Raw genomic sequence first — 12,631 nt, 5'->3', positions numbered from 1 at the left:
TTTTGCTGCATCCCATAGGTTTTGGGTCATCGTGTTTTCATTGTCATTTGTCTCTAGGTATTTTTTTATTTCCTCTTTGATTTCTTCAGTGATCTCTTGGTTATTTAGTAACGTATTGTTTAGCCTCCATGTGTTTGTCTTTTTTACGTTTTTTTCCCTGTAATTCATTTCTAATCTCATAGCGTTGTGGTCAGAAAAGATGCTTGATATGATTTCAATTTTCTTAAATTTACTGAGGCTTGATTTGTGACCCAAGATGTGATCTATCCTGGAGAATGTTCCGTGCGCACTTGAGAAGAACGTGTAATCTGCTGTTTTTGGATGGAATGTCCTATAAATATCAATTAAATCTATCTGGTCTATTGTGTCATTTAAAGCTTCTGTTTCCTTATTTATTTTCATTTTGGATGATCTGTCCATTGGTGTAAGTGAGGTGTTAAAGTCCCCCACTATTACTGTGTTACTGTCGATTTCCTCTTTTATAGCTGTTAGCAGTTGCCTTATGTATTGAGGTGCTCCTATGTTGGGTGCATATATATTTATAATTGTTATATCTTCTTCTTGGATTGATCCCTTGATCATTATGTAGTGTCCTTCCTTGTCTCTTGTAACATTCTTTATTTTAAAGTCTATTTTATCTGATATGAGTATAGCTACTCCAGCTTTCTTTTGATTTCCATTTGCATGGAATATCTTTTTCCATCCCCTCACTTTCAGTCTGTATGTGTCCCTAGGTCTAAAGTGGGTCTCTTGTAGACAGCATATATATGGGTCTTGTTTTTGTATCCATTCAGCCAGTCTATATCTTTTGGTTGGGGCATTTAATCCATTCACGTTTAAGGTAATTATCGATATGTATGTTCCTATGACCATTTTCTTAATTGTTTTGGGTTTGTTTTTGTAGGTCCTTTTCTTCTCTTGTGTTTCCCACTTAGAGAAGTTCCTTTAGCATTTGTTGTAGAGCTGGTTTGGTGGTGCTGAATTCTCTTAGCTTTTGCTTGTCTGTAAAGCTTTTGATTTCTCCATCAAATCTAAATGAGATCCTTGCCGGGTAGAGTAATCTTGGTTGTAGGTTCTTCCCTTTCATCACTTTAATTATATCATGCCACTCCCTTCTGGCTTGCAGAGTTACTGCTGAGAAATCAGCTGTTAACCTTATGGGAGTTCCCTTGTATGTTATTTGTCGTTTTTCCCTTGCTGCTTTCAATAATTTTTCTTTGTCTTTAATTTTTGCCACTTTGATTACTATGTGTCTCGGCGTGTTTCTCCTTGGGTTTATTCTGTATGGGACTCTCTGCGCTTCCTGGACTTGGGTGGCTATTTCCTTTCCCATGTTAGGGAAGTTTTTGACTATAATCTCTTCAAATATTTTCTCTGGTCCTTTCTCTCTCTCTTCTCCTTCTGGGACCCCTATAATGCGAATGTTGTTGCGTTTAATGTTGTCCCAGAGGTCTCTTAGGCTGTCTTCATTTCTTTTCATTCTTTTTTCTTTAGTCTGTTCTGCAGCAGTGAATTCCACCATTCTGTCTTCCAGGTCACTTATCCGTTCTTCTGCCTCAGTTATTCTGCTATTGATTCCTTCTAGTGTAGTTTTCATTTCAGTTATTGTATTGGTCATCTCTGTTTGTTCTTTAATTCTTCTAGGTCTTTGTTAATCATTTCTTGCATCTTCTCAATCTTTGCCTCCATTCTTATTCCGAGGTCCTGGATCATCTTCACTATCATTATTCTGAATTCTTTTTCTGCAAGGTTGCCAACCTCCACTTCATTTAGTTGTTTTTCTGGGGTTTTTTCTTGTTCCTTCATCTGGTACATAGCCCTCTGCCTTTTCATCTTGTCTATCTTTCTGTAAATGTGGTTTTTGGTCCACAGGCTGCAGGATTGTAGTTTTTCTTGCTTCTGCTGTCTGCCCTCTGGTGGTTGAGGCTATCTAAGAGGCTTGATGGGAGGCTCTCTCAGCTGTGTTTTCTTACTGTTTTCTCCAGGCCTCTTAGCCGGAGCTCTCACAAGTTGTTGATGTGGGAGACCAGGGGAGCCTCTCCAATCAGACTCTCACCTCTAGACTCTCACTAGCAGGAAGAGATGGGAGGGCCCAGTGGTGGGGAGATAAGGTGATTAAGGCTGGAGATGAGCCCCAAATGGGACCCTCGGCCTCCTCTCCTCCCGGCCCCTCCTTGAATTAAAGACACCTGGTTCTCAATTAATGGTTGACCCGACTTACCTTCCTAGAAGATGACAGACACCTGTGGAGGCCTGTACTGAGGCTGGGCTCAGTACATGGAGTCTGAATGTTCAAGGCGAGCCCTAAGGTACTGGAGCACAGACAGCCCAGGAGAGCGAGATGGAGTGTGAGAGCCTCCGGGGCTTAGCTTTCAAGGCACCTCTGGGTAGCTGTGGCCCAGTCACAATGGGTTCTTACTTGTGAGATGGGCTTTCCCCCCCTCCTGCCTTTCAGAGGAGCAGGTAAGGGGTGGAGAGAAAGGGAAGCTCTTTCCGGGGCATTTCTTTGAGAGCAGAATCGTTCACAGGAGATAGAAACACGGATGAATAATAGAGAGCTTCTATATAGGCCCACATTTTATGCTGACATTCAGTTATGTGATGCATGCTGTTACCAAACAGAGCTGTATTTTGCCTGCTGAGAGAGGAACAGACCTACAGAAGGGGTCAGGCACAGCCATCGTAATTGGGTTCAGCAGTCTTCCAATGGGTCAGAATGGAGTCAGCGGCTGGAGGGAGAGGATGGGATTGGTGGGTAGCTCTTACTCTCCTGCAGATCCAGAGCTCCACTGAGGCTTGGTGGCCTGTCCCTGTGGTCCTGCCAGCTGAGTGCCACTTTTCTGCACTCTGTACAGCAGAGTGGCAAATGTATTCCTGACATTGTGTTGTACACTGTGTTCTGTACAGCAGAGTATGCAGAACCAATGGCACCTCACATGGGTTCCTCCTGGGCAGAGGACATTGACAAGCGCTAGGGCAGGGGCATATTGTGATGCCAGCCCTGCCCCAGAGGGGGAGGTGTTTTTTCCTTTGGCCTCCTGGATTGAGGGAATTCAACTAACATGCAAGAGCAACAGCTAGGAGTACTAAGAGTTACCTGATCCACTAAAACGTTCCACTTCAGGGCTCATCCTTAGATAGTTCTGCATCTAGAAAAATCATGTTGTATGATTTGAATAAGGATGAACACAGGAACTGTGTAGTGAAAAGGGTTACTAGAAGGTGAGCTCCAGCTAGGCAGGAATCTTGTCTGTCTTTGCTTCCCTAATGCCCATAATAGCATCTAGTATATGATACATGCAGAATAAACAATAAAATGAATTTTGCAGCTCAGGTGGCAGCTGAACACAGTATGCTGCTTTCAGTGTTTCTCCAACTGCCATGACTAATAAATAATAACAACAAACCCTGTCCCGGTACTTTCTATGTGCCTTTGACATGTATGAACTTCTTTAGTTCTCTAGCAATCTTAGAGGTAGATTTATTATTGTCTCCTTTTTTAGAGAGGAGTAGACTGAGGCAGATGGCACTTAAGTGACCAGCCTAGGGTGGCAGCTGGTAAGGCAGGGGTGGGCTTGGAACACTTCATGGCCCTCACCAGGGCAGAGAGCCCAGGGCTGGTTGCTCATCTTGACCACCATTGCTTTTGGAGAGGAGGAGGTCTTGGCTGAGTCGGGCTTGTTTGTCCCAGGGTGCACTGGGGCGAGCCTGCAGCCTGCATCGCTGCCATCATACTGGGCTGTTTACAGCTCCCTGGGACTAAAAAGTGTTTACTTTGAAAGGAGAGAATGTCTGGGTTTCATCACTGGTGAAACTATTGGCTCATCTTCCACAATGGATGGCACAGAAGGGTTTCTTCTGTCTGTCTGTCTCGGTCCAGGTGACCTTCACACATATAATCAGGGCCAAAATGGTCAGAGGGAGAAGAGATTATGCAAAGGAAAGTAATGGATGGTTTATGCCTTTATACCCTGTCTTTTTTTTTTTTTTTTTTTTTTGGCCATGCCACGCAGCTTGCAGGATCTTAGTTCCCTGACCAGGGATCGAACCCAGGCCAACAGGATTGAAAGTGTGGAGTCCTAACCACTGGACTGCCAAGGAATCCCTGTACCCTGTCTTTTAGCAAAAAATGAACAGGGACTTAAAGTTCAACTAGATAGACATTTAACTTGGGGTAGAAGAAGAACAAGGATAGGATCATAAGATAGAGGCGAATTAGACACTAACAGTACTGCGAGAAACAGCATACACGTTCGGCTCTCAGCCTTCGTGCAGCCAAACCAGAAGAGGAAGCCTGGTCAGCTCTCCTAGGCTCCCAGCCTGGAGGGACAGGAATTAGCAGGAGGGGTGAGGTTACAGGAAAGTGGACATGAGGGTCAGTTGTAGTCAGGGTCAGTGCTGCGCTGACCTGAAAACATCACAGCGGAGAGAGGGGAGAAGTCAAGTTTTATCACGGCATGTTGTCAGAGCTGCATGATTTTCTTAGGGCTTGAATGGATCTATAGTGAGACTTCTCACGGGCGTTCTCACTCAGCTTTCGCTGGCACCTCTAGGTTGCTTTATGCTTTAATCCTGCCTCCTTTTTGCCGCAAGTCAGGACACTTTATTCCAACAAATGTCTGTTCTGCACGTCTCTCATTGTGTCGAGAGTAGGGCTAGAAACAGCTCATTGCCGTGCTCCCCGTGGGATGGTGATTAAATCGCCATCCACTTTGGTTTCAGACCTCACTGAGGTTTTTCTGTGGGGGGAGGGATCCTCTTGCGTGATAGTAGGAAAAGTACCTTGGCTTTATACATAATTTTGTCATTTATAAAGCATTTTTATGTACATAATTTGCATTTTTTTAAACATTCCCATGCAGGAAATTGTCGGTCTTGTTTCATGCTTTCATACTTGGGAACACTGAGTCATAATAAAACAGAGAGCCAAGAGTAAGTAGAAGAAATTGGAGCCTTTTAGTTTTTGACAACCATGCAGAGCTCGTTCAGAGTGACTGATTTGGATTTTTTGTCTTTTTGCGTAATGTGTTCCCGTGTAGTGAAACTGATGCTTTTCGCAGTGGTTGTTTTGAGATGGTAGACCACGAGATGAATCTCTGGTGTCCCTTATTCCGTTGAACGTCTGCCCTGAGCTAAGGATAGTGGCCTTCATTGTGAGATGTCAGGATAAGGAGAACAGGGGAGGAGCTGCCCAAGCAGCATGTGCCTGCTGGGAGGCTCCTTTCACGGGAGTTGGTGGCTTCCTGCTCTCTGAAAAGCAGAGAGAGAAGGTCCAAGGCATCGACAGGCTGGGACTGAACCTGGACCACAAACTCCTGGTCCAGCGCCGTTTGCTTGAACCAAGACTCTCCTCCCCTCTCCTCTCACACACACACCGGCAGCAGCGTTGTGTGGCAAGGCACCTGCCTCCAGCAAGGACACTTAGCTGTCCTGGGACTGCCCCCGGGGCCGTAATAAGGGGAAACCAGGTCTGTATAGATGCTGGCTAGAAAGGGAGGTTGCAGCATCCATTTGGTGAATTGTTTCTGGATAAAAAGCCTTCTAAGCATAAATCAGAGCTACCGCCTGTTCCTCCAGCCCTTCCAGCAGGCCTCCGTACTTGTCGGGACAGCCCCCCTCCTCACTTGTCTCGTAGACCTGCTGCTCTGGCCTTACCCCTGCTCTTTTCTCGGCTGCCAGAGACCTCCAAGCAGCCAGATTCAGCTGTCCTGTCTCAGCGCCCCTCTTCCTGAACTGTGATTAGCATCTGACACACGTGATCTCTCCCTCCTGCTTGAGGCACTTTCCCTCTGGTCCCACCCTCTCTCCCCTACCACTAGGCCTCCTTGCGGGTTCCTTCTTGTTTTTGATTCTAGATTCTAGAATCTAGATTCTAGAATCTAGATCTAGAATCTAGAATCTAGACGGTGACAACCCCACAGTTGTCACCTTCTTGATTCTAGAACATTGTTCCAGGACCCAGACCTTAGGTCTCTTCCCTCTCGTGCTCACTCCCTAGATGATCTTTCTAGCCCCAAAGATTTGAACATGACGACACTCCCGCACCCCGCATCGTATCTCCAGTTTTGTGTTGGACTCTGCTCCACCTCTCACTGAATACATCCCAGAGAAATTCATTAGCAACTTTTCACCCCAGACCTGTGCCTCCAGCAGCTTCCTCCCCCTCAGTCAATGGCTTCTTCATTTTTCCAGTTGTTTTGGATAGAAATGTTCCTTCCCTGTCATACCTTTTCTGCTTCTCTTCTTGCCTTCTGCTTCCCCATGTTCTGGGCTTCTTTCCCGTGTTGCTCATTGATTCTGCACCCTCTGTCCTGCAGCCCCCCGTTCCTCAATTCGCCCATTTCTCCTCGCTCCCCTCTGTGTCTTCTACTTCCGTCTGAGCTCCCGTGTGGTCTGTCCTGCTGCTCAGTTCTGCTCTCGGCCCCGTGTCGTGGCTCTGCCTTTCCCGACGATTGAGTCTTTCTCTGCTTGGCTACAGGGACCATTCATTTGCTCTTCAGAAAGTCCAGTTATTAACCTGGGAAGGGACGCTTTCATGCAGGGATACTTATACTGGACTACTTCCTATTCTCAGGGAATGGAAGATATTAACCATCTCACCCTCTCTGGTGTGTTGTGTAAACAGCACCCATGATGTCATCAAGTTTTCCACTGACTGTTATCACCAGCTATGCTCATGGATCCCACAGTTTCAGGAAACCCCACAGTTGTCACCAGTTGCAGGGGAAAAACTAACCCATGGAGCGATTTACACTCCAGCAAATTTGTCAGTTATCCCTACGGTTTATATTTTTATTTTTATTGAAGTATAGTTGATTTATGATATTTTAGTTTCAGCTGTACAGCATAGTGATTCAGTATTTTTGCAGATGATACTCCATTGTAGGTTATGGCTGTAGGTTATAGGTTATAAGATAATGGCTGTAATTCCCCGTGCTATACAGTATATCCTTGTTGGTTGTTTATTTTGTACATAATAGTTTGTATCTGTTAGTCTCATACCCCTAATTTGTCCCTCCCCCTTTGGTAATCACAAGTTTGTTTTCTTTATATGTGAGTCTGATTCTGTTTTGCGTATACATTCATTTGTATTATTTTTTAGATTCCACGTATAAGTGATACCATACAGTTTGATTTCTTCAAATTGGAGAGTTGGTTGGTTAAATATGTATTAAAAAGAGTTGGGTAGAGCATTTTACAAGCATACCCTGTTTCATTGCACTTTGCTTTACTGTGCTTTGCAGTGACTGTGTTTTTTGTTTTTTAACAAATTGAAGGTTTGTGGCAACCCTGACTCAGACGAGTCTATCAGCATCACCATCTTTCCAACAGCATTTGCTCACTTCATGTCTCTGTGACCCGTTTTGGTAGTCCTCGCAATATTTGAAACTTTTTCATTATTTTATTTGTGATGTTACTATTGTAATTGTTTTGGGGAGCCCTGAACCGCACCCGTACACGAGACAGGGAACTTAACTGACAAATATGTGTTCTGACTTCTCCACTGACCAGCCGTTCCCACATCTCTCTCCCTCTCCTCGGGCCTCTCTATTCCCTGAGAAACAACAATATTGAAATTAGGCCAATTAATAACCCAACGGCGGCCTCTTAAGTGGTCAAGTAAGTGGAAGAGTCACACGTCTCTCACTTTAAGTCAAAGCTAGAAATGATTTAGTTAGTGAGGAAGGCATGTTGAAAGCCAAGACAGGCTGAAAGCTAGGCCTCTTGCCCCCAACAGTCAAGTTGTGAATGCAGAGGAGAAGTTCTTGAAGGAAATCAAAAGTGCTATAGAGAAATCCTTTGTGAAAGGAGGAGTCGATCAATATGCCCAAGACGTTGCTGTCTTAAGTAATGGCCACAGCCACCCCCATTTTTAACCACTACTACCCTGGTCGGTCAGCATGGCCCTCCACCAGCAAAACCGTTACGACTTGCTGATCGCTCAGAGGATGGTTAGCATTTTTTAGCAATAAAGTATATTCTGATAGTGTATATGTATTTGGGTTTTTTAGACATCATGGTATTGCACACTTAATAGACCATAGTATGGTGTAAACATGACTTTTATATGCACCGGGAAACCAAAAAATTCGTGTGACTCACTCCATTTCGATATGCACTTTATCGTGGTGGTCTGGAACCAAACCCACGACATCTCCGAGGGATGCCTACGTATGTGGCTTTACAAGACCTCAAGATTGTAGATGGAAAATCATCAGATATTTTGAACAACTCAATCTAGTCACTGCCCAGGCTGTAGTAAATTAATTCTGTTCAGGGCAGATTGTCAGTGAATACTGCTATTGTTTGTTGAGAAGTGTATCTTGACATTTCTCAAATAAGAAATATTTTCATGTTTTCATGGGCCAAATTTATGTGGAACGTAAGCAGAGGTCAGAATGACTTTACAGTTGGAAAGCGTAAATGGTTGCTGCATGAGAGTGTGTGCACACCTTGCCCATGGATACCAGAGCATCTGTTGAAAACTGTCCTCTGTATCCAAGTGACTATAGTCGCTGGATGTTAGGAAGCCAGTGGTTAGTGAAGCTTGCTGAGAAGCAACGCCTTAGAGGCTCCCACCCCTGGTCAGCCTGCTGCCCTCTCTGCCTGTGGCCACCTGATTGCTTCTTAGCACTTGCATTCCCAGAGGGAGCTGTGGTCCAGGTTTACAACGTGTAGATTCTCTAATAAAAGATGAGAAAGGAGTGTGAGATAGAAACTCCTGGGGATTTGTTATCCATGCAGCTCTAGGATTCTAATAGCTACTCACTGTGAAGTGCCTTATTTTGGCTCCCAGGATGACAGTGAGCTGGGTAAGTCTGTGTTGGCTCCTCAGGTGCAGGGAAGATGCCTCCCTCTTGTGTCCAAGGCGTGCATTGATAGAGGCTGGCCTGGGTTGGGGGGTAAGTTTCTGGCCAAGGAATGGAGCAGGTAGTTGAAATCACCCAGAAGCCACCAACTCAGAAAATGCATTAAATGACTGGACTTAAAATTTAAAAAGAAGGCCTTTACGAAATAATTCAAACCTAGCCTAAGCACCTATCTATTTTTAAAGCTATTGAACTGGATAAGAAGCAAAATATCCCAGGCGTTTGTCTGAATGAAAGAACAACTACATTGGCATTTTCTTCACTTTGAGACCCCTGAAGAGTCTGAAGCTACCTGGCACACCGGGTGTTTAAGATAAGCCACTCTGGCCTCATTAGTGATGGCTGTGCCTTGGCCTGGCATTGAGGTCCCCTCAGGATTCAGTTCTTCTGTGAATTATGAAGGGCAGATAGCAGCGTATGGCTCTTTGATTGCAGGGAAATCCAAGCAGAGTGGCCATTTGGCTGTCTCCCGGCGATGGGGCTGGGCCTCCAAGCCAGGTCTTCTGGTACAAGATGTGGTGGAGTTTGGCCGTGAGAAGCACCCCAGAGGGCAGAGGTGCCTCTTCCCTGTGCCCAGGAGCTGCTGGGGAGGGAGCCCTGCAACTGAGGGTGCTGACAGGCATCGTCAGGAGACAGCAGTGGGTGCCCAGGACGCTCTGCCTCTCACCTGGAGGGCACTCACCTGGGAAATTCTACTCTCCCTGGGGAAACCCCAAGTAGGGAGCGGCCTTGAGGAAGGAGCCTTGGTGAACTCCCGTGGTCCCCTCCTTCCAAGGGGCTCTCTTTGCCACCCTGTGGCAATGGTAACTCCACGACTGCTGCTGTCCTATTCTCAAATTTTCAAAAGTTATTTATTTATTTTTTTAAATTAATTTATGTATTTATTTTTGGCTGTGTTGGGTCTTCGTTTCTGTGCGAGGGCTTTCTCTAGTTGCGGCAAGTGGGGGCCGCTCTTCATCGTGGTGCGCGGGCCTCTCACTATCGCGGCCTCTCTTGTTGCAGAGCACAGGCTCCAGACGCGCAGGCTCAGTAGTTGTGGCTCACGGGCCCAGTTGCTCCGCGGCATATGGGATCTTCCTAGACCAGGGCTCGAACCCATGTCCCCTGCATTGGCAGGCAGACTCTCAACCACCGCGCCACCAGGGAAGCCCCAAAAGTTATTTTTAAATTTGTGTTTTTATCCAGAGCCTTCTCTTTAATTGCCATTTTATTTTCTTTCGATTTTTAAAGCTGATTCAGAGTCTGTTTTTTTCTACTGGACAGTTATCACGAACATCACGGTTTGTTCGTTTGTGTTCCCCAGACATTCTAAGTGAGAGTCCTCAAGTCATCTGGAAAAATGGTGGCCCTGTCCTTAAAGATTTGTGTCCGCCACTGCAACGTGGTCAAGACCATGCAGTTTGAACCATCGACGGCAGTGTACGATGCATGTCGAGTCATTCGGGAACGGGTACCCGAGGCACAAACTGGCCAAGGTAGGCCATTGGTTATTTACTGGCTGCTTGAAATGTGTTTGTATGTTTTTCCCTTAGTAGCTAAGGAAACGGAGGCTCTGAGTTGTACACAGGTGTGTATGTTTCCAATGAAATGTCTTCTTATCCTGGACGTTACTTGCCTCCTGTGTGAGACTTGTAATGACAATGATCACAGCTGCCAGCGAGCCATCATCATTGTCATGACCCTTCCATACATCAGCATTGCGCTCTGTTTACAAGTCACTTTTTGTTATAAAGCCCTATAGAGTACAGATGAAGCTGCTCCAACAGTTACCGCTTTTGTATATCGTGAGCGCTGTTTCACATGCTTGAAAACTTTCCACTGCTAGCAGCCTGCAGAAGACTGGAACAGCCATCAGGCCCCAGGGCAAGCCTTATATTTCAAGTATTTTGCAGGGGCTTTATCATCTTTGTCTTAAACCTTAAAAAAAAATACTTGTGATCCGTGTTTTGTTTAATGTTTGGTTGAACCATTGACCCCTGTTAATCTGAGTTTAAACAAGAGTCATTCATACAATTTTATTTTCCATTTCCCTTTGTCTTCTCTCTACATTTCCTTCTTTTATTTAGTATTTAATGCTTGAGAAATTGGGGTTACTCCTAAATTAATAAGCCTTTAGTGTGAAAATGGAATAAAACTTTCCTTAAAAATTGGAATCATAAAAATCAAACGTTCAAAGATAGCTATTGTTAGGCCTGGGTCTTCTTGAAAAGATCTGTTACTCACAAAAGCACGAATCTTTTGGTCCAAAAGCAATATCTATATTATTCAAAACACTGTTATTTCTAGATTACCCAAAAAATCAAAATAAAGTTTGCCCACATTCCCAACCTTACTCAAGATCTGGTTGTCCAGTCATATCTGGTGTTTTTACTTTTCTGTTACTGTTTATTCCCAGAGTTTTAAAACTTTGTTTGGGTTGGATTGCTGTAAAACTCTGGTGAAGATACAAACCTTTATAGATCTTGAAATTGTTTTTCTAAGAAACAACAGGAGCCCTGGCCCTCATCTGGGTCTCTGAGGTTTCCTTGAATCACATTTAGGAAGAAAGAGGTCTTGAGATAGGAAATGATACTGCTTTCCTCCTTCCTCCACCCGCTTGTACTTCCTGGGTCAGACTAAAGGATTTCTGTGAAGAACACAGGGTTTAACTCTCCAACTTTACTCATAATTTGGTGGCCTGGGGAGCAGCGACTTCATATTACGCAGAACTCTTCCTTTTATTTTGTAATGCTATATGGGGGTGATGGAGGGATTATTCCAAGTGTCAAGGCTCCATTGGCCCCTCTTTGCTTAAGTGGCCTTGGCTTGAGTGATTACATGCATAGTTTCTCTACAGCTGTCTTACCATTCTTCCTGGGTTCTTGGCCTGGCTTTTATAGCATGTGATAGGAAACAAAGCCCAATTCAGTTAGAAGGAAATTTGGACCACTTTGTTCTCGGCATTTCCCTAAATTTTAGACACGACTGCTGCCCACTTGTTTTAAGAAATATGACCCTTGTATGTGGGTGTTGGTTTTGCAGCTCAGCTCTCATTCCTCCCCATCTGCTTTAGTCCCAGCGGCTGCCCATGTTGTCAGAATGAAGTATTTCTCTAGTGAAGGAGAACCCCTTGCCAAGTCAGCAGACTCAAGAGCCTGGAAGTCAGTGATGGCATCATCACCACTTTGTTTTTTATTTTTCTTTCTATTTTTCCTCCAGCTTCTGACTATGGGCTGTTTCTCTCGGATGAAGACCCCAGGAAAGGAATTTGGCTGGAAGCAGGCAGAACACTGGATTACTACATGTTGCGAAATGGGGTATGCTGTTGATCTTTTTTTGATTTTTTTCATCACTTTGTCCCTAGGCCTTCCATAGAAGCTAACATGATTATGCTTCAAAGAAAAAGAGAGACTCAACAACCTATTTTGATTCAAGGGCACTTTATTAATAGTTTTGATGTAATATACTTCGTAAAGGCTGTCCAGGTTAGTGATGATAGAAAATATCAGCAGTCCAAATTCTTGAAACTCCACAAAGTAATTAAAGCAGCATGAGGTTATGATTTTAAGCTGTTTCTACTTGCCATTGTTGGACTTAGTAGTTATGAAACATAGCATCTTCCTGTAAGTATGTAGGAAGTACCCTGGTGACTGGTGATAGAAAGTAAGCGTAGAGAGAGAACAAAAATATAATACGAAAGGTAGCCAGAAATTAAATATTAATCAGTGTTTTGCTTTTATAAAAAAGTTCACATTAGATATGAGTTTAATAACTATCAGTAA

At 44.4% G+C, this 12,631-nt stretch overlaps 1 protein-coding gene across 6 annotated transcripts in view; it reads left to right on the top strand.

Moving 5' to 3' along the window:
- The window catches only part of TLN2 (talin 2), a 448,826-nt gene that overhangs the window by 237,655 nt on the left and 198,540 nt on the right, over nt 1-12,631 (top strand). For all 6 annotated transcript variants that reach the window (XM_059913125.1, XM_059913126.1, XM_059913128.1 and 3 more), the window contains 2 exons: nt 10,174-10,345; nt 12,069-12,166. In XM_059913125.1, the coding sequence (XP_059769108.1) occupies nt 10,210-10,345; nt 12,069-12,166 (234 nt within the window). In that variant the 5' untranslated portion in view covers nt 10,174-10,209. The remainder of the gene's footprint in view (nt 1-10,173; nt 10,346-12,068; nt 12,167-12,631) is intronic.

This window comes from Balaenoptera ricei, chromosome 2 (genome assembly GCF_028023285.1).
Source record: "Balaenoptera ricei isolate mBalRic1 chromosome 2, mBalRic1.hap2, whole genome shotgun sequence".
In the NCBI taxonomy this organism is placed as follows: Eukaryota; Metazoa; Chordata; class Mammalia; order Artiodactyla; family Balaenopteridae; genus Balaenoptera; species Balaenoptera ricei.
This window is presented reverse-complemented; position numbering and strand designations above follow the sequence as displayed.